We start from the raw sequence: 23,264 nt of genomic DNA, 5'->3' as shown, positions 1-23,264 counted from the left end.
GAATCTACAAGCATAATGTAATACCTTGCCATTATTGGCGTTTACTTTTTACAAATTCCACTCACACGCATCTTAGAAATATAAATTTCTTAAATATTTGCTCCACAAGACATTATGTCCGCTCCTATTAAACCCTTCCACTTTCCTAAGGTAACCGCACAACTGAACAGCAGAGCTTTAGAGGGAAATAGGCAGTCAGAAAAACACCCTAAAGTCTCTTTCAGTGACACGTAACGGCAGTCCTGTTCCATGCATCCTCACCATACACTTGTTCACAGTCCTTCCCATTTATTCCTTCCAGGTTGTCAATTTGTCACCAGAGCCAGATCTGCCGACCTTAGTGTACTCCTACTCATGCCTAAGCTGCCCCCCGGGCCATGCTTCTCCTCCACTGTAGCCATGCACCTGTAGGTACTAGTCACCTGGCTTGCACTGGTGTGGAGGATCCGATCGCAAAACAGGGACACATGCCTTGACACAACGCATATCACACATGCGCCTTTAGTGTGCATGTTAAAGACCGCTGTCATTTTGCGACACTCATAGCAGTGTGCGGCATTCAGGACCAGACTGGCTTATAGGCCAACCAGGCAAACTCAAAGTGTTGGTCTGACAGGTCAGTGTGTGAGACATTATTTGCCTGTTTGGGGGATTGTTTTATGGTGCGGTGTGCTGGTTATTACTGTTGATTTCCCTGGCATTATCACAAACATTGCCTGCAGCAAACACAAGTCCATGGGGTCTTCCATATCTTTTGCAAAGAGTCTTTAACACTTCAAAACGGCCCCACTTTGCAAAATGGGTGACCTTGTTTTAGCTGTCTCATTTACTAATGGGGCCATTTTATTTTGGTGACCTTGAGCTATTTTTAGTCCCAATCTGACCCTGGTCACAGTTCTCAAATCCATGCTCCAAGGGCATTTTTGTGCTCCTGTGGAGTAACGCACGCATTCCCTGAATGTCATGTCCACTACCTCTAGCACCTCGTGCAAAAGATTACAGAACTTCAGGGAGGAAGCATAGAGCTCCTCATTTGAAATGGCCCAGGAGTTAAGGCAATGCCTTCCCAATCTGTGAAACTATTTAATGAACATTTTAGTCGCCCAATGCAAAGTGCAGTGCAGGCATTAACCCACTGAGTAAAACACTGCTGCTCTCACTCACCACCACACTGAGGTGAGGCGGATAACTCTCAATAGGTCCTGCTCTCTACCATCTGCTATGTTGTAGCTCTTTGGGATCACAGCAACCTTTTCGGTTTACAAATTTCTTGATCACTGCCAAATGTCCAGCAGGCTGAAGTTTTCTGCCTTGCCCACACTCATCATGGGTGTCTCCTGCTCAACAGTCAGTGCTGACACCGCCTGTCTTTCGAGTTGACGGTGGCAGCCCCACACTCATGGTCCGAAGGCGTATCTCCATCTCTATATAGTCCTCCCCATGTCAGAAACCACTCCCAACTTGTGCCTGTGACCTGATACATCTCCACGTGGGTTCTTTTAATAACTAGTCAACAAAACACTGTAGTTGGAGGGCAGGGTCTCCATGGAAGAGCCTGGAGCCTCACAGGTAGGAGGTGTGCTTTTTATTTTTTGTTAGACCCTTAGGTGACAGCCACAAGCTGCTGGCTCCTGTCAGGGCTCCATCCTCCCTTCAGCTGTAATTCACTGCCAGGATTCTCCCAGCACACACATCCCAGCATTCCACGCTTCATCAAGTTCTTGTGCTGCGATAACAAGTGATGGACTGAATGCTGAGCCAAGCAAACATTCAAGTTTGGACCTCCAATCATCATGCTTTTGTAACATCCACATCCACATTCTACAACATACAGTGAATCAGAGACACATCATATGACCACGCTATTTCATACCTGACTTTGTTTTTAGGTCTCGCCTGACCCAGCGCTTTTGCTGCCCAGGCCAGACCTTAAGTAAGAAGGCTTCAGAAAATGCTACAGCGGGCCACAGCTTGCAGTGCATGTGCACGGGCGCGCGCTTAGGAGCAGAGGTGCCATATGGCAAACCTCATCATGCTCATTAAACGCCCACGATCACTTTCACTTTCGCCCGTGATCACTTTCGCGGTGCCCCTCTGATGTTCTCGTTCAAAGAACATCAAACATCAAAGAACATGTTGTGTTAATGCTTTGCTGCTGCCCGTTTGACTTACAACATGCTTTCTCTTTCCAACAACTCGATGTTTGTTTTCCTTTATTTTGAGATGCTTTTACAATTACTGTCATACACACAAAGACAACCACACACACAACCACACGCACAACCACACACACAACCACAACCACATGCACAACCACACACACAACCACACACATACAACCTCAACCACACACAACCACAGACACAACCACACACACTACCACACCCACAACTACACACACAACCACACACACACAACCACACACACAACCACACACACACAACCACACACACAACCACACACACAACCACACACACAAACACAAACAACCATACACACACAACCACACACACAACCACACACAACCACTCACAACCACACACACACACAACCACAACCACACACATCAACACACAACCTCATACACACACAACCACACACTCACAGAACCACCTTCAACCACACACTCAACCACACACACCACACACAACCACGCACACACCACACACACAACCACAAACACAACACACACTACCACAACCTCACACACACAACCACACACACAACCACACAGCCACACACACAACCACACACACAACCACACATACAACCACACACACGCAGCCACACACACACAACCACACACACACAACCACACACACAACCACACACACATAACCACACACACCCAATCACACACACACAACCACACATACAACCATACACATACAACCACACATACCCACAACCACACACAAACACACACACACAACCACACACACAAAAACAATCACAAACACACACACACAAGCACACACACACAACCACAGACACACACACTACCCCACACACAAAACCACACACACACACACACACACACAAAACCACACACACACAACCACACAGAACCACACATACACAACCACATGCACAACCACACACACAACTACACTAACAACCACACACACAGCCACACACACAACCACACACACAACCACACACACACAACCACGCACACACACACACACACACACAACCATACACACAACCACGCACACACAACCACAAACACAACACACACCACCACAACCACGCACACACAACCACACACAACCACAAACACAACACACACCACCACAACCACACACACACAACCACACACACAACCACACAAACAACCACACACACAACCACACATACAACCACACACACACACAGCCACAAACACACACACAACCACACAACCACAACCACACACACCCAACAAGACACACACAACCACACACACACACAACCACACACACACATCCACACACACAACCACACACACAACCACACATACACACAACCACACACAAAGACACACACACCACACCCACAACCACACACACAACCACACACAACCACTCATAACCACACACACACAACCACAACCACACACATCAACACACAACCACATACACACACAACCACACACTCACAGAACCACCTACAACCACACACCCAACCACACACACCACACACAACCACGCACACACCACACACACAACCACAAACACAACACACACTACCACAACCTCACACACACAACCACACACACAACCACACATACAACCACACAGATGCAGCCACACACACACAACCACACACACAACCACACACACACAACCACACACACAACCACACACACAACCACACACAGACACAGACACACACAACCACACACACACAACCACACACACAACCACACACACACCCAACCACACACACACAACCACACACACATCCACACACAACCACACATACAACCACACATACCCACAACCACACACAAATACACAACCACACACACAAAAACAATCACACGCACACACACACACACAACCACACACACACAACCACAGACACACACACAACCACACACACTACCACACACAACCACACACACAACCACACAGAACCACACATACACAACCACACACACAACCACAACCACATGCACAACCAAACACACAACTACACTAACAACCACACACACAACCACATGCACAACCACACACACAACCACACACATACAACCTCAACCACACACAACCACAGACACAACCACACACACTACCACACCCACAACTACACACACAACCACACACACAACCACACACACACAACCACACACATAACCACACACACACACAACCACACACACAAACACAAACAACCATACACACACACACAACCACACACAACCACACACCCACAACCACACACATCAACACACAACCACATACACACACAACCACACACTCACAGAACCACCTTCAACCACACACTCAACCACACACACCACACACAACCACGCACACACCACACACACAACCACAAACACAACACACACAACTACACAGACAGCTACACCCACACACAACCTCACACAACCACACACACAGCCACAACCACACACACAGCCACAACCACACAGACAACCACACACACAAGCACACACACAACCACACACAACCACACACACAACCACACCACCACAAGCACACACACAAGCACACACACAACAAACGCAACACACACAACCACACATCCACACACACCCACAACCACACACACCCACAACCGCACCCACATACGCCCACAACCGCACACAACCACACACACAACCACACACACAACCACACCCGCCCACACACCGACCCACACAAGCACACACACAAGCACACACACAAGCACACACACAAGCACACACAACCTCACACACACCCACAACCACCCACCCACCGACAACCACACACAGCCACGCACACATAAGAACACACAGCCACACACACACAACCACACACACAAACACAACCACACACACACAACCACACACATGCACAACCACACACACGCACAACCACACATACACACAACCATATACACCCACAACCACATACACCCACAACCACACACACACAACCACACACACACAACCACACACACAACCACACACACAACCATGCACACAACCACACACAACCACACCTCCACACACAACCACAACCACCCACAACCACACCCACACCCATAACCACACACACAACCACACACAACCACACACAACCACACACACAACCAGACAAACACAACCACACACACAACCACAACCATACAACCACAAGCACACACACAAGCACACACAACCACACACACAACCACAAACACAACACACACAACCACACATACAACCACACACACAGCCACACACACAACCACACACACAACCACACACACAACCACACATCCACACACACCCACAACCGCACCCCACACACCCACAACCACACACAACCACTCGCACCCACACACACCCACCCACACAACCACACACAACCACACACACAAGCACACACAACCGCACACACAATCACACACAACCACACACACACAACCACACACACACACAACCACACACACACAACCACCACACAACCACACACACAACCACAACCACACACACGACACACACACACACACAACACACACACAGACACACACATAAACACACACAACCACACACAACCACACACACAACCACACCAAGCATTGACATAGCCAATAGGTCTCGCCTTTGGAACCTTTATAAGTGTTTAGCCACGCAACAGTTGATGTGGTTGCACCAAGGATATTGTGCTGCATAACTAAATACTTAGAAGGTCCCAAAAGCGAGACCGATTGGCTATGCCAATGCTTGTTATTGATGTTTTTTCAATAATTATTGCGTAAACAGAGATTTTTATATTGTCTTTTTTAATTTGGAGAGGTAATTCAATTCTCCTTTATAATTGTGCATGATAATCTTTGTATTCCCGTCCGTCCCAGTTTTTCTTAAAATTATTTGATCATTATGTTAGCAATTATCATTCGCAAAAACATCAGTTGATGGACAGAATGCAGAACAATGTCATACATTCACCCAAGTACAGAGATCTAGGCCTAAAACCATCGTTTTTTTACACTCAACACCACCCCAGTTCAGACATGGCCATATGCAAATCAGACTTGACCCTGTGCCTCATGGGAACTGTCCAGCCCGAACTGCCAAGCCATGTCTTCCCTGGACCGGAATCAAGCATCCTAGGACCGGTTTCTGGCTATCAGCCATCATTAGCCAGGATAGCTTAACTCCAGTGGTGTGGAGAGCACGGGACTCACGTCTGAGCATACCCGCCCCGCTCGGGGTGACAAATGCAAAAACAATAGTTGATGGACAGAATGCTGAACAATGTCATACATTCACCCCAGTACAGAGATCTGGGCCTAAATCCATAGTTTTTTTGCACTCCACACCACCCCAGTTCAGACATGGCAATATGCAAATCAGCCTTGACCCTGTGCCTCATGGGAACAGTCCAGCCCGAACTGCCAAGCCATGTCTTCCCTGGACCGGAATCAAGCATCCTAGGACCGGTTTCTGGCTATCAGCCGTCATCAGCCAGGATAGCTTAACTCCAGTGCTGTGGAGAGCACGGGACTCACGTCTGAGCATAGCCGTCCCACTCGGGGTGACAAATGCAAAAACAACAGTTGATGGACAGAATGCAGAACAATGTCATGCATTCACCCCAGTACAGAGATCTGGGCCTAAATCCATCGTTTTTTTGCACTCCACACCACCCCAGTTCAGAAATGGGCATATGCAAATCAGCCTTGACCCTGTGCCTCATGGGAACAGTCCAGCCCGAACTGCCAAGCCATGTTTTCCCTGGACCGGAATCAAGCATCCTAGGACCGGTTTCTGGCTATCAGCTGTCATCAGCCAGGATTACAAGAATTGGAGTCTAGTCTGTAACTATTCATGAAACCGTTTGTATAGAGTCCTCTTTGGCCATCCACGATGTCCTTCCTTGATAACAGAATATGTGTTTTAGTTAATTTTTAACACAAAGTAAGGCATACTTTCATAATCTTACAATATAATTTTGTAATCCAATGTAGATAAGATTTCACTTTGTGACTTTAATTTCACCTTGCCCCCGTACTCCATGGGGCATTTCCGTGATTGTGCTGGAAAGTGGCAAACAACCTTGACCATAAAGTTACCACTGGTTGTATGCAGAGTGGAAATATGCATTCTGAAACTACTTCTCTTCTGACCACTTTCTACCCTTCTTTAAATTATGTTTTATTTACATTTTTATTCCATGTACATTAACACACATTTTTCTTGGGAACAGAAATAGAATACGATACACACAATATTTGCCAAAGAAGCAGAGATTTAAAATACATAGGGGTTTTCATTCACATAGATAGCAATTATTAGAATTTAAGATGGATTTATCCACAGTAGTGTTTCAATCTTTGAAAGATACTCTTAGCGGTGACTCAGTCAGAAGAGGTGAGATGCGGTACAGTGTTTATAGTTGGCAAGAAACAGATTGTGTGAGATTAGGAACACATTCATTTTGCATGTTACGTGTGAGAGAGAACCAGATCCTCTCTAAACATTCATCTCATCTTCTGAAGTAGGCTAATTCTTTTATAGAATAGAAATGGAAGTTGAGTTTGCAGAGCCACAATCATGCCATGTGTTTGCACTGGTTCTTCTGCCCTTGTTGAGACAGATGGCTGGTCAGCCAGGTTCTCTGTTAGACTTTTCCTGAAACAAAACTGTTCTTCTACTACAGGTTGACAAATTTAGAACATGTCTACTTAACTATTCTGAAAGCTAAAGCCAGGAATATATTAGGAATATAAAGTTAGCATTTAAATGAAACATGGATGCAGTCTCCTGCAAAAATACCTATACAGAACTAGAGCAACATTGAAGAAAAAGATTCCACAAAAAAGAATTGTACCTAGCGCAAACCAAAGTAAATGAAGAGTAAATTGAGTCCTTCAAATATTTTTGTGCACTGCTTTATTTTTTAGTGATCGCAAATTGCAACTTAAATCATGTGCTAGACAGAATTCTTGCTCATGCACAGTATAATGTGTGACTAATGAAAGCAGGACCTTGACTAGGTTTTATCTAATTGCCTCTTGTGTTGCTTTTTTTCTTATGAATCAGAGGATACTGCTAAAGAAGACGTGGAGTTACTGGGGAAAAAAGATGGTAAGAAATGATTAAAGCAATATATTTTAGAGATGCTCTCAAAAACAGGAAATAATGAACTGAATGATCACCAAATTGCACATTCTTTTATTGTGGATTATGAGCTCGCCAAACCGCATATTCTTTAACCGAGGATTATGAGCTCACCAGTCACCAAACCACGGCCTCTTGAAACAGGGATAATGAGCTGAATGATCAGCCAACTGCACATTCTTGAAATGAGGATGATAAGATCACCAATCACCAAAATGCGTGCTCTTGTGACTGGGATAATGAGCTCACCATTCACCAAACCGTGTGCTCTTGAAATAAGAATAATGAGCTTTGCAGAACACCAAACCCCACGTTCTTGTAATGGTGATAATGAGCCCGATGATAACAAAATTGAGCACTCTTAAAGTGGGGATAATAAGCTCACCTCTTAGATATCGATGCGTTCTTGAAATGGGGATAGTGAGCTCACCAATCACTAAATCTCGCTGTTTATAAATTGAAAGAGTTAGGACACCAATAACTAAACTATGCACTTTAGAACAGGCGCAGTGAGTTCACGGATAACAAAACTGCATGCTTCAAGATGTAGAGTGTGAGGTAATCTGGGAGGTTTTATGGAATCCACTCTAAACCAGTGAGGTCTGAGCTGTGGTGGAGAACAAAATAATGATCAAAATGATATCTCTGCTATGGACACCTCAAGACACAGACCTTAAAGTAACAAGATACCCCTATTTAAAGTGTCTGGCCAGTTGGTGATCAACCCCAAATCACCTGACTTTGGCTTTTGTTTTGCTTTGCGTCAGCCAGGAAATTGTAGTCCTTATTTGGGAACATCACACTAACCACCAAGTATTATACATTTTTGCTATATATAAGTGCCTGTTTCACACCCATCTTTCATGGAGGATCTGGTGTCTTGCTATGGGATGCCTCATATATATAGATTTTGAACATGGCCACCGTTTGTGTCCTCGCTTTCTGCTAGTGACCCTTGAGCAAGATAATTATTGGCTCAAGACCAGTTTCTTCTATTCGTCTGGGGAAGCACTTTCGCCAGTACAGAAGGATGTTTGACCGAAAAAGGACTCTGGAAGTTGGTGTCTACCTGAAGCCTGGGAAAAGCCTGAACACTTTTGAAGAAGCCCTCTTTTCTGGTGTGCTCTGAAAGGAGAGGCAGCTATACTGCTGAGTTGAGGAAAGAAGCTTGACCCAGGCCATGAGGATTACCTCAAGGCCCAGTCTACTGAATCTTTGTCAGTGAACTGAGGTACCTATCTGCTGTGAAGAACTTGCAGCCCAGTTGATCCAACCTAATACATTTGTTTTGTAAACCAAGTTACACGCGGTGTTCTAGGAGTACTAGTGTTGTAAGCCTGTAACAATTTGAGAGTACCTTTTGCCATTTCTTGCTATGAGGAAACCTTGTTGCTGGCTACTGAGCTGGTCTTGGATCTTTAAACCAGCCTTTAGGACTATGAAACCTTCATTTTTCTGTGGATGTGATTCCCAGTTCATGTTTGAGTGATTTGTTATAGTCTTTTACAATATGTTTGGTGAGTTTTTGTCAGTCATGACAGCCTGGTCTGAAAACGCTCCCAAGAGGTATCCCCTCTCGACCACAAGGCCAAAGACAAAAATTGGCCGACGTATTATAGACTACTTGATACATTGTAGCATTCAGTCTTACACTTTTGCTCTATTGACTGGCGACTGTAAAAAAGCTGTTTTAAAAGGGCCACAATTGAAGAGTTTCGGACTCAAACCAATACCTCACAGTCCTTCCTCCAAGGGTAACATTGACCCTAGGCCACTTTGCATTGTTGCTGTGTCAGGCACCATCTGACTTCCAAATCTACAGCCACTTTGTGCAGTGAGCCTAGAGAATTTGACAAACGCTATCCGTGGAAAGAAGTGTACAACAAAAGTAATTTTGTTATTGAGTTGGAATGCAATAGTCCTTGAGGTCATAGCATGCAAGTGACAAACTCTAGTTCCCACCACCCATACTATTACCCAGTAACAGCTCACCATCCAAGAACTCAACGAAAAGACATCACAGATTGCTACAAGTATAATTAATCACAGTACCAAAAATTGTGAACTCCTGTCACTGGCCTGTGTTGATAAGGCTAATTAGATTCCTCAGTGAATCCATATCTACTTTGTTTTTCTTTACACTCCTGTCAAAGCCAGGGTCCACACAGAGGTGACCAATCTTAGTTAATTGTGCAGACTGCAGCTTCTGTGTTATACAATACTTATTGGATCCCTACATAAGGGTTGTGATAACCAACTCTGCGTTTTATGCATTGCTTCTGAGTCTTTGTTTCATAGACTAGTATTGTCCAAGTGCAATCCCTGCTAGGCAACAAGCAAGGGCTGACCATGGTCCTATATAGATTTGGAAGAGGTCTTAGTTCGAAATATGATGACCAAAAACACTACTAATACTTCCTTGTCAGAGGCTCTTAATATTTGGGTATCGACAGCTAATGAACAAGTGGCCCCACTTAAATCCATGTGGCCATGAGAGCCGAGGCATCTGCGCCATGGTTCTCAGACATTTGAAAAGAGCTTAGACAAGAACGCCAGTAGAGGCTTGCTCCCAGTGCAAAAGAAAAATTAAATACAAAGAATTAATGGTGATATATAAACGTGCCATTTTTTAATGCTAAATCTGACGATTTCACTAGGAAGTTAAGTGCTGCTAGCCACACCCCCAATTAACTTTTTAAAAGTTGTGAAGGTGCTCTATACTCCCCATTCCCCAGCTCGACAACTCTTAAAGAGTTTGCAAAGATTTTGCAATAAGGTGGCAGAATATTTCATAGAAAACATTTTGAGTATATTCTCAGATTTTCAGGAAGACAAGTAAACTTTTTCTTTTGAAGAGGACACAGAGGTTCCCATGGCCAAGGAATCCGTGGCTACTCTGTCTACATTAAAGCTCTACGTATGCATTTGAAATCAGGCTCCCCAGAGGATCCTTGACTCCCTCCCTCCCTTCCAGAGTACTTCAACTCGTCCTTGACTTTAATACTACCTTTTGGGTAAAAGTCTATAACCACACAGAGCCTGCTGGACCCCTCACAGATTGGCTTCCATAGAGGTCACAGCACCAAATCGACTTTAGTAGCTGGACCAGTGTGGCACGGCCATCCTGGCCATGCTGCATCTGTCTGCAGCATTTGATACAGTTTCCCCCTCCCGCTTGGTTGGTCTTCGCTTAACCCTACTTTGTGTAATCTATATTTAGCTCCACTAGCAACTTTGCTGCGGTCATTTGGCTTCCAGGTTTTGTCATACACTGAAGACACACAAGATTATTGGCTCAGTGTCTTATGATATGACATCAGTTGCCGAGAAATTCAAGCTTTTCATGATAAACATTGGGATTTGAATGTAGGAGAAGTGGCTGAAACCTAATACAGGAAAGTCGGAGATCCTGGTCTTTAGGGCTCATCAATCAATGTGGTTTGAGCTGTGGTGGCCAGAGACTTGTAGCCCCTTACCTCCTCCTGTTGCCTCTGTGAAAACATAGGAGCAATTTTTGATAACAAACTCACTTTTGATACCCGGGTCAATAGGACCACAAGCTCCTGCTTTTTCATTCTTAAAATTTTGAGAAAGATTCTTCCTTTTATCCCTGTGGAGGATAGAACCACAGTAGTCATTGCATTAACCACCTCTCGCCTTGACTTCTGCAGTGCCCTCTACTTGATAATCATTAAAGCCTCACTCAATAAACTCTAGGTTATTCAAAATGTGGCTGCCTGTTTGATATTGAATATTCCCAAACGCCAGTCAGTGAGGGAGGGCTTGTGTTCTCTACATTTGCTACACGAGATGAAGCTTGTGATTATAAAAGCATTATGCATGTTCCATCGGGCACTGCACCATCAGGGGCCGCTTCCCCTCAGGTTAGTATTCCAATGGTATTTGCTTAAAAGGCAATTGAGATCTTCTTTGAGGAGGTGATTATTCCAATGTTTCGGAAGGTTAGATAGGGTGGCCGCACCTTTTTGGTGGCATCTGCCAAATTGGAACAGACTGCCAATTCACATAGCCTGTTTAGCCTCTCACATGGCCTTCCGTAAGAATTTAAAGATGTGGTTATATTCTCTTCCATAAGAGTGCCTCCTGTAGACTTTTCTATTGGCAGCGCCTTGAGGCCTTAGGCCATAGTGTGCTTTTCATAAATAAAAAACCTAATCAAAATCATGGTCGCTCATTCTCCTTCATCTTACCCCAGAAATGGAACAACCTCCCTCAGCAAATCAGAGCCTCCTCCTCACTTTTTGAGTTCCGCAAGAAACTGAAGACCTGGCTCATTGTATAAGCTCCTTGGGGACCACATACCTACACACCTGCCCAAGTGCCTGGATACCCTCTCGGGTGAATAGTGCGCTATACAAATCGACATAACATGGTGGCCTCAGGCAGAGTAGGGAATCACATGAGAAAATGCACCAAGCATGGTGATGTGGAGGGAAGGGGAACCTAAAAAATGGATCAATGGCTGATGATGCGCAGCTTAAGAATTGGGAAATTGGATTTATCTCCTAGTCTTTGTTTTTGCATTTTTCATTTACATATGGCTTGTCTTTTAACCCTTTCACTTGGTGGGAGACCTTCTGTTTCACAGTGACTAGAATGGAATAGTAAGCCATAGATTGATTATTTATCCGCTTTTCAATTCTTTAAAATGTTTCTATCCATCTCTCTTATGTCCTTGAATTATATTTTACACTTCTTTGCTTCATCTCTAGTAGTTTTTTTCCTCCCTTATTACACAGCTTTTCCGCTCTTCTGCCACATACCTTACCTGCATTGAAATGCTAACCTTGCGTTATATCTTTGTTCCTTTCTATCTTTACTCCTATCATCCTTTCTTCTATGTTCTCTCTTTTTTCGTACCTTCCAGTTCTCTATTTTTTTCTTCTTTTGATCATCTGGTGCGATGAAATCGCCTGAGGTAAATTCCAGAAAAAAGAGCACAAATACTTGTTTACGGCATGTGTGGCTGTAGATACACACGCCCTGCACACTCCTGCCATCTAGTGTGGCATTCAGAATGTAAGAAAGTGGCTCTGTATATCCTGCACCAAAGTAAGGTACAGTGTGCACAGAGTTCACAGTGCCCAGAGGTTTGGCAGAGATTAAAGTTAGATATGACCTTACTCTCTAAAGTGGTAGCTTGGTCGAGCAGTAAGGCAGTATCAGAGGACAGTGTAAAGCATTTGTTGTACACACTCAGTCAGCAAATGTTCTCACTCACTCAAGAACTGAACTCTAGGCCAATTGTTTTGTATATACAAATATATTGTTATTTTATTTTAGAACCACAAGTAGGTGTACAAATACTTTCTCAGAATGAGGTGTTGCAATTGAATACTTTCAAATAGCAATAGACTTTTAAATGCAATAGATACAGTTGTTGCAATATGTAACACAAGTTAAACACAATTATAACATTGAGCTCAAAGGGTATTTTAAGCAAAAGGCAATAATGGTTACTTAACTTATGTTTTTCTTACTCAGGGCTGGATCCTGGATTCAGTCCTGGTGCATCTCCTGTAAACAGTTGAAAGAAATCGTTTTGTTACACAGGCAATTTTAAAGGAATATTTGTATATTTCAAAAATGGACACATAAAAGAATTTCTGGCAAAAACCATCCAATGTTATCCTATGGAGGAAAATCAAGTTATCGGAAAATCCCAGTTGTAATTACTTTTGAGGGTCAGTGCTGGGCACAAAGATCCAGCACTGGGATCTCTCCTGGTAACAGGTGAGTAATTTCGTTTTCGTTGATCGGATGATTTTTAAGGATATTTCAAAGTTTCAAAACTCAACACTTAGAAGAATTTCCAAGTGAAACCAGTCAATGTTACCCTATGGGGAAAATGTGAGTTATCGGCTTTCAGGTAAGTACTCGACTGACAGAGTTAAGCTTCTGGGGTAAAACTCAGGGTTCTCCCAGGGTCAGGTAGGTACAGTTGTTACACCCTCAGCGGCACAGAGGCAGCCGGGTGCAGAGAGAGTAGGCCCAATGTTAGCCTATGGCGGGTAGGGGGCCTTTGGTTGATGGCTGCTAGCAGGCAGGCCACGCGGCTGTGGGAGCTGAGCTCCTGGCCACTTACACAGGGCAAGTGGGGAAGTAGAATAGGACAGATGCTGCAAATCCAGTGGCACTCGGATGGCTGGGTGCAGGGTGCTTTTGGGCCGTCTGGCCCAAATGTATTTCAATGGGAAAGCAACAAGACGAAAAAAGGCTGCAAGCTCAGGGACGAAGATTCTTCAGGTGCGACCACCACTTCGAGAGGTGCGCCGGGTGCAGGGGTGTCTTTTGGAGTCAGGAAATCCTACCCTCTGCTGGTCGCGGTTAGAAGGATCCCCGGTTGTGAGGCTGCAGGCGTCGTAAGGAGCATCTGAAAGAAACAGGTTAGTGTTAGATTCCTTACCTTAGAATATCCCCAGGCGTCAGTCTGGATCCGGAAAGTTTTGCGTAGCAGTACCCCTGCGCGTCGGTAGGCGTCGTCTGCGGCTCCGCGTCTGTCGTCGGCGTCGTGGCCCCCGGGATGACGTCGTCGGAGTACATAGACGCCGCCCTCGCGCGCTGACGTCAGTTCTTCTTTTTTCCGCGCCAGCAAGCGCAGATCCAGGAAGAGCAGTACTCCTTAGTCATTTTTTGACTAACTTTTTTGGATGTTTTGGATCTTCTCGAGTCGTTTATCAACTCCGGTGCCGATAGGGATGCGCGGGTTCAAACCCTGGTACGACTGTCGGTTACCGACCCCCACCGTCAGTGCTTTTATTGCCTCGGGCCGACCATGATGACAAGTCGTGCCCCGACTGCCGGGCCTTGACGTCGAAAGCTAGGTGAGAGCGGTCCCGTAAGCGACTCGAGCTCCAGCTGTCGGCCCCGCGCCGCTCGAGGTCCAGGAGGAGGTCGAGGGATCGGTCGTGGGGCCACAGTCATCACAGCTCGGCTAGTCAACACCACTCGTCGGGCTCAAACTCCTCAGGTAAGTCATGGCACAAGAATTTGAAGAATCGACATCGCGCTTCTGACTCCCCCGGCGCTCGTGCGACACGGCCGGGGTTTCGGGCGACATCGCCCACGCGGCTCCGCTAGGGCCACCAGCGCCGCGTCCAGCTCCACACCCGCCGGTCCCTGGGCTGCACGCGACGCTGGAGGAGATCAGCGCCTTCCTCACGGCCATGAGGTTGCGCTTCCCTCCGTTGGGTCCCGCCGAGGTGCCTTCGGGCCCCGGCAGGCCGCGGCTTCGGCCCCGGCGCCGTCGGGCGCTTCGGCCCCGGCGCCGTCGGCGACTTTGGTCCCGACACCGCAGGGCTCCTCCGGATCCAGGCCTCACGACCGCACCGCCGGCGTCGTCACCAAGGGTGTCGCAACCGGCGCCGTCTTCGGGCAGCAACGTCCACGATCCCCTCCCCGGTCCGGATCCTGCGTCAGACCCGCGCCGTCTTCGACGCCCACAGGTGAGCCTTTCACCGACGATCCAGTTCCATCATTTCATCCTGACCTCCAGGAGATGGATCACAAGGGGGATTGGGAGGGGTCTGAGGACCCTCTGGCACTGCAGTGTCAGTTAAGTCAGGACTGGTCAGACGAACTTAGGGATGCCAGTGGTCTAGTCACTTCGTCCGACACTGGTTTTGTCTCCCCTCCTACTGTGGCTACAGAGGAGGGGGCTGCGTACAGTGTGGTGTTGACTCGGACAGCCAAGGCCTTGACTTTTGAGCTCCCAGTCGCGGCACTGAGGTCCTCAAACCGCAGGCAAGCTCCTCAGAGCCTCTCCTGCCGTTCAACGAGGCCCTGTCTGACGTTCTGTTGGGCACCTGGTCCAAGCCCTCCACTGGCCTCTCTGTGGATCGGAACGTGGCCCGACGCCGGCTCCGGGCGACCCCAGTTTCCTGTCCGTTCACCCCACCCCGAAGAGTCTGGTGATCCAGGCCTCAACTTCCCAGACCGCATTCCCGACCGCTCCACCGGATCGGGAATCCAAAAGGTATGACCAGTTCGGTAAGAAGCTGTTCTCCTCATTAAGTTTGGGGTTGTGGTCGCTCAACACCGCCTGCCTTTTGGGCCGTTATTCCCACTCTTTGTGGGATACGTTTGAGGAAGTGCTGCCGCAGTGCCCGGCGGAGGTCCAGGCAAAGCTAACCCAGGCCCTTGCGGAGGGAAGGGATGCAGCACGATACTCTATTCAGTGCGGATTGGATACCACGGACTCGCTAGGCAGGGCGATTGCAATGACGGTGGCGGTACGCCGCCACGCCTGGCTGAGGTCCGCGAACTTTTCAGACGATGTCCAAGCATCCCTTATGGACATGCCCTTTGATGGCCGTCGCCTTTTTGGCGACAAGGCGGATAGCGTGCTGGAACTTTTTAAGGACTCCAGGGCTACGGCCAAGTCCTTGGGCCTTGGCCAACGCCAGCAGACTTCTGCCTTTCGTCCCTTTAATGGCCAAGGAAGGGGCACCCCCTCACGCCCAGCAAGCCCCAGGCCGCAGAACCCACCTCAACGCAGTTGCAGACGTGGTAACCGCCGTGGTGGTGCCGGGGGACACAGGCAAGGCCAGTCCGCACCCACCCCCGCAGCATCTGCCTCAAAATCCTCCTAGTCCGAGCTTTCAGGACCATTTGACACCAGTGGGGGGCAGGGTTCGCCATCACCTCCTCCACTGGCGCTCCATCACATCGGAACGGTGAGTGCTGCAAATTGTCAGAAGGGGCTACTCCCTCCCCTTCGAGGCGACCCCTCCAGCCATGCCACCGCAGTACCACCACATGTCGGGGGATCACTTGCAACTTCTTCAGGAGGAAGTTACAGCCCCCTTGGCCAAGAGGGCATTCCTGGGCCAGAAGTAGGACGTGGTTGGTATTTCCCACTACTTTCTGGTACCCAAGAAGGACAAAGGGGGCCTACGCCCTATTTTGGATCTAAGGAGCGTCAACGGCTTCCTCCGGAAGGAGAAGTTCAAGATGCTGACTTTGGCTCAGGTCCTAGCTGCCCTGGACCCAGAAGACTGGATGGTATCGTTGGACTTGCAGGACGCGTATTTTCACATCACCGAGGCCACGAGCACTTTCAGTTGACCGTGCTCCCCCTTGGCCTTACCAGCGCCCCACGGGTGTTCACGAAAGTGATGGCGGTGATAGCAGCTCATCTGCGCAGATTAGGGGTTTCAGTCTTCCCCTATCTCGACGATTGGTTGTTGAAGGCGGGCTCGCCCCAAACAGTCGTCTCCCACCTCCAGACTACGGCCGACCTCCTGCACTCGCTGGTGTTCTCCATCAACGTGCCGAAGTCACAACTGTGTCCCTCTCAGAAGCTCCTCTTCATCGGAGCGGTTCTGGACTCGGGTTTATCCCCCCGAACAGCGGGTTCAGGATATTCAGGCTCTGATTCCGGTCTTTCGGCCTTTATCCCGAGTCTCGATCACGTTGACTCTGCAGCTCCTGGGGCTGAAGGCCTCCTGCATCCTTCTGGTGCATCACGCCAGGTGGCGGATGCGAGCTCTGCAGAGGGACCTAAAGTTTCAGTGGGCACAGCATCAGGGGAACCTGTCCGACCACGTCCGGATCTCGGAGGGCACTGTGAGACAGTTGCAGTGGTGGTTCACGAACCGCGATTGGGCCAGCGGCAGATCTCTTTCCCTTCCCCAACCGGAGCACGTGGTAGTGACAGATGCGTCCCTCCTGGGTTGGGGGGCCACATGGGAGAGAGGGAGATCAGAGGCCTCTGGTCTCTGGCGGAGTCCCGGCTCCACATCAACCTTCTGGAGCTGCGGGCGATCTGACTTGCACTGAAGGCATTCCTTCCCTCTGTCCGGGGAAGTGTAGTGAAGGTGCTAACGGACAACACCACCGCCATGTGGTACTGCAACAAACAGGGCGGAGTGGGGTCGTGGACCCTTTGTCAGGAGGCTCTGCCCCTCTGGACATGGCTGGAACACCAGGGCGTCACTCTGGTGGTTTAACACCTGGCAGGTTCCTTGAACGCCAGGGCGGACAAACTCAGCCGCCGGTGCATGATGGATCACGAATGGCGTCTGAACTCGGACATGGCGCAAGGCCTCTTTCGGCAGTGGGGAGAGCCTTGGTTAGATCTATTTGCCACAGAAGAGAACGCGCAATGTCATCAGTTCTGCGTGTTGGAATTTCCAAGGCGGCACTCGTTCGGAGACGCTTTTTGTCGCGAGTGTAGTTGCGGTCTGTTGTACGCCTTTCCGCCTATACCACTTCTGCCCAGAGTGCTGAAGAAGATCAGGAGGGACCGGGCCCAAAACATCCTTGTGGCTCCGGACTGGGCACGAAGATACTGTTTTCCCGAGCTACTCAGCATATCAGTCGATCCTCCGATTCATCTGCCTCTTCAGGAGGACCTTCTGTCGCAGCAGCAGGGGACTTTCCTCCACCCGAACCTGTCCAGCCTCCACCTCCATGCATGGAGATTGAGCGGCGACAGTTGAGGCCATTTGACTTGCCTCCTGAAGTATGTGATGTGATTCTGGCAGCCAGGCATCCCTCCACAAAAATGGTATACGTCTGCAGGTGGAATACATTTGTGGCATGGTGCACAGTAAAGGCTGTGGATCCTCTTTTTGCCCCCCTTTTCAGAGGTTCTCCTCTTCCTTCTTTCTCTTGCCCAGCAGGGCTCTGCTCTGGGCACTCTTAAGGGCTACCTCCCTGCCATTTCCGCCTTTTTGAGGCTTACTGATCAGCCTTCTCTTTTCAAGTCCCCTATTGTAAATAGATTCTTGAAGGACTTCACACACATGTTCCCTCCTGTTCCTTTCGTGATGCCTCAGTGGGACTTGAAACTTGTTCTTACTTATCTGATGTGCGCTCCTTTTGAGCCACTTCACAATTGTCTTCTAACTCTTAAAACTGCATTCCTGGTTGCCATCACCTCTCCCAGGAGAGTGAGTGAGCTCCAGGCTCTTTCTTCTAAACCTCCTGTCCTTTCTGTCCACCTGGACAAAGTTGTGTTGAAAACGCGTCCTTCTTTCCTGCCCAAAGTAGTTACAGCCTTTCACATCGGGCAGTCCATCACTTTGCCCACCTTCTTTTCGCCTCCACATCCTTCTAAGGAGGAAGAGAGTCTCCACCGTCTGGACACAAAACGTGCGCTCTCCTTCTACCTTGATCGCACACGCCAGTTACGTGTGGACGACCAGCTCTTTGTAGGTTACGTGGGCACTAAGAAGGGATGGGCGGTACACAAACGGACCATCTCTTGGAGGGTTGTGTTTTGTATCAAAGTAAGCTACTCTTTGGGTCGGAAGGAGCCCCCTGTTGGGCTGAGGGCCCATTCCACTTGGGCCACGGCGGCTCCCACTGCCCTGGGTCGGGGAGTCCCCTTGCAGGACATCTGTCAGGCAGCTACGTGGACCTCGCTGCACACGTTTGCTAGACACTACTGCCTGGACAGCCAAGTCCGGAGAGATGGCTTTTTCGGCTGTTCCATTCTCCAGGACTTTCTGGTGTGATCTTGGTCCGCAGACCCACCACCGGGGTTGGTATTGCTGGGGTATCTATTCTAAGGTAAGGAATCTAACACTAACCTGTTTCTTTCAGATGCACAAGTTACTTACCTTCGGTAACAATATATCTGTAAGAAACAATAGTTAGTGTTCGATTCCTTACCGCCCCACCCATCCTCCCCGTTCTGCGGACCGATATCTAGGGTGAAGGTATTTCCTTTTGAGGGCCCTAGTTTTATGGCACCAGTGTCGGTCTCTGGCATGGCTCTGCATTCCTGGCGCGGAAAGCTATGTACAAGAACTGACGTCAGCACGCAAGGGCGACTTCTATGTACTCTGACGACATCATCCCGGCGACCACGATGCCAACGATGGACGCAGAGCCGCAGACGACGCCTACCGACGCGAAGGGGTACTGCTACGCAAAACTTTCCGGATCCAGTCTGACGCCTGGGCATATTCTAAGGTAAGGAATCTAATACTAACTGCTGTTTCTTACAGATATATTGTTACCGAAGGTAAGTAACTTGTGCGTTGAGAAGGGTCCTTGGGTGCTGGATTCGTGGTCACAGTCGCCGGGAGGACGTCCTCGTGGTTTTTGTTCAGTCAGGCACAGACCGGGCTCGGCAGGTGCAGAGTGTGCTGGATTCGCGGTTCCTGGCTCGCACCAGGGGATGTTTATCTTTGAGCAGAACCACTGCTCGTGGGAGTCCCAGTCTTTAGTTGAGCAAGGCAGTCAGGTTCTCTGGGTTTTTCGAGGTTGCTGACCACAGGAGACGCCGGGATCTAGCCGGAGCAGGTTTGAAGGTCGACAGGCCTGTAGGGCTGGGGCCAAGTTAGTTGGTGTTGTCCTGTTGTTAGCAGCTGCACGGCAGGTCTTCTTTCTTCTTGTTCTTCTTCTTGTTTCGGAATCAGGATCTGCGGAAGGAAGGTTCAGGGTGCCCCTCGATATTGTAGAATGTAGTGTAGTTCCTATATTCCCAATAGGCTCTGCGCATTGGAGTAATATATCCTATAGATGTGACGTAGGACTTATGTCTACTAGGTCGCTATCGAATATATTAAACTTAATAGTGAGTGCCAGCTAGCTCAGAGAAACTTTCTCGAATTCACAAGAAGGGATTTAGTTTCTGACAACCGCAAAAACATGACAACATTGTTTCCCCAAGTTAAAACTGGTATTCAGAGTCGTGGAAACAATAGATAGACATTTTACTCAGTAATTCGTGCATGCTTCGTTTCACCAGAGATGCAGAGAAATAGATAGACGGGCGTTTTCAATAAAAGTATTTATTGAACAGTCTTCTTTCTCAAGCAGAAGAAATGAACTGCTACAATCGTAATACTGGTTGCAAAGTATAATGCGTACAGTAAGAAGAGTAGTATAAAATAATACTGTAAAAGCATTGTATGGTTCCCAGACCATAAATAAATACATACATAAATAACAAAGGCTAAAAAGTACTCAACTGGTACTTCTAAAATACGCCTACCCCGATGTACCTAACCTAAGTCTAGTACGAGGGAAGAAGTAAGTGAGGTGTAGCATAAATGTATTATTCTTTGCCAAGAATCTATCCAAGATTTCTCTTAGGGTCTAATCAGCTCCGTACCTTGGTTTAGAATGAAGGAGGTCAGTCTCAGGACTCGATTTCCCAACAACCCGCAAGGGTAGCTTGGAAACACAGGAGCTGGATTTCTCTGCAAGAGAAAAGACAGTGTCTCTCTCAGTGCGTCTGCTGGAGGGTCGGCTTCCTTCGGCACTTGCTGTAGCAGGATGCGCCGGGCAGGTAGATAGTCAAACTGCACCAAACCACTGTGTGTTTGCTTGGGCAAGTGTGGGCATATTTATACCTTGAAGGTTCCTGGTTTGACGTAAATTCGGATATAATAACGTCATCAAAGAACCCAGAGGGAATGGTAGTTCTTTGAAAACTCCATGAGTTCTTGGACAAATCAATATTCAAGCAAGGGGAAGTCCCTAACTGCTGAATACGAGTTTTCCAAGAAATCGCTGTGGCTTTTCGGAACTAGTGGAAGTAGCCATGCCGTATTTGGACTGCATGGGCCATGTCTAAATATGGTTATGATTTCTATGCCTATATAAGGACAAGGTGATTTATACCTATATAAGGGCATGAATCGGGAAAATTACACTAGGGTCCTAAAATGCTATACAACACCCACTCCACTTTATTATGTTCAACATTACTAAGTTCAAGCACTAAAACATATTCTAAAGCATGTGTTTACAATCCCACCCAAAAATACATTAAAATGCATTTGAAATGGTTGCACACGAAAATGAGCATTTGTACTATACGCATTTTTAAAAGCAATGATTTCATTTCAATCATGTAGCATGTTGTTAGTATTGCTAACTGAATGAATCCTAAAAATTACATTTATGAAATGGCTCTAAATACTGAAAAAAGGTTGTGACCATCCCATAGCAGAATATATAAACTGTTTTGGTTTCTTGATAAGGTCAATATTGTTTCTAGGAAGTATTCAGTCAGTCAGCCAGTCAAAAAGCTTTATTATTGGCTGAAAGCCATAAAAGCACGCATATGCAATTTTTTTTAATAAAAACGTCCAAATGCATAACATTACATGTACTCATAATAAAAACAATACTCCTAAAAACAATTCTGGACTATAACATTAAAAGCATAAGAAAATCCTGTATAGTTTAAAACAAGAATCTGTGCCTACACAATTTAGTTTTAACGATTCCTTATGGATTACAGTAATTACGCGGGCGCAATTGTCGCAGTTTGATTTTTTTTGATTTTCGCGCCTCTAGCACACCACATAGAAAAAAGGTATCTGGAGGTCGCGAACACAATCAGGCGGGTGGTGTCATATTTCAAAATTCTATATACTTTCCAGTAATCCCTGAGACCCATAGTCTTACAATCCACTTAGCTCTAGCCTTAGAGTAGAAAGGGCAGAAGAGCAGAACCTGCAGATCCGTCTCTTCGCTACTTTCACACCCTGGGCAAGAACTAAATGCATGGGGAACAATTGACCATTTATTTGCCACTGCCCTCACTGGGAGTATTCCATGTCTAAATTGGACATATAACTTCTTCGCCAATAGGGGCTGGATATCGTCCAGAAATTTCTCAAACTGATAGTTACCCTTGACCTCCACAAATCTATTGGTCAACTTACCCAGAGAAGGACTAAGTGGTATAAGGTCCATTCGATATTGCTTGAGTATATTGACCAAAAACCTCTTGGGGATCGAGGGGCAAGTTTGCTTTGGAGAAAGCCACATGTCTCCCCTACCCATTGCGTGGCAAAGCTGCTTAACATGTTTTAGCCATGGGATAATTCCCACTCCCCTTATAGTCAATAGTCAGTCAGTCAAAATAGGCTTTATTTCGATAATAAAATCTTAAAAAGCAGTACATACAATAGAAAAGATTCAAAACATTATATTCTTTAAGATTTCCATAAAAAGATAACATTTATAAATTAGC

The 23,264-nt window shown here is 47.2% G+C and overlaps 1 protein-coding gene across 1 annotated transcript in view; it reads left to right on the top strand.

Annotated features, from left to right (window-relative positions):
• LOC144768676 (butyrophilin subfamily 2 member A2-like) overlaps positions 1-23,264 on the top strand; it is a 341,821-nt gene that overhangs the window by 236,139 nt on the left and 82,418 nt on the right. The window contains exon 7 of the mRNA XM_078652503.1: positions 8,222-8,266. Within this exon, the coding sequence (XP_078508629.1) occupies positions 8,222-8,266 (45 nt within the window). The remainder of the gene's footprint in view (positions 1-8,221; positions 8,267-23,264) is intronic.

Source organism: Lissotriton helveticus, chromosome 7 (assembly GCF_964261635.1).
Source record: "Lissotriton helveticus chromosome 7, aLisHel1.1, whole genome shotgun sequence".
Lineage (NCBI taxonomy): Eukaryota > Metazoa > Chordata > Amphibia > Caudata > Salamandridae > Lissotriton > Lissotriton helveticus.
Note: the sequence above shows the minus strand (reverse complement) of the source record. Positions and strands in the feature narration are given on the sequence as shown.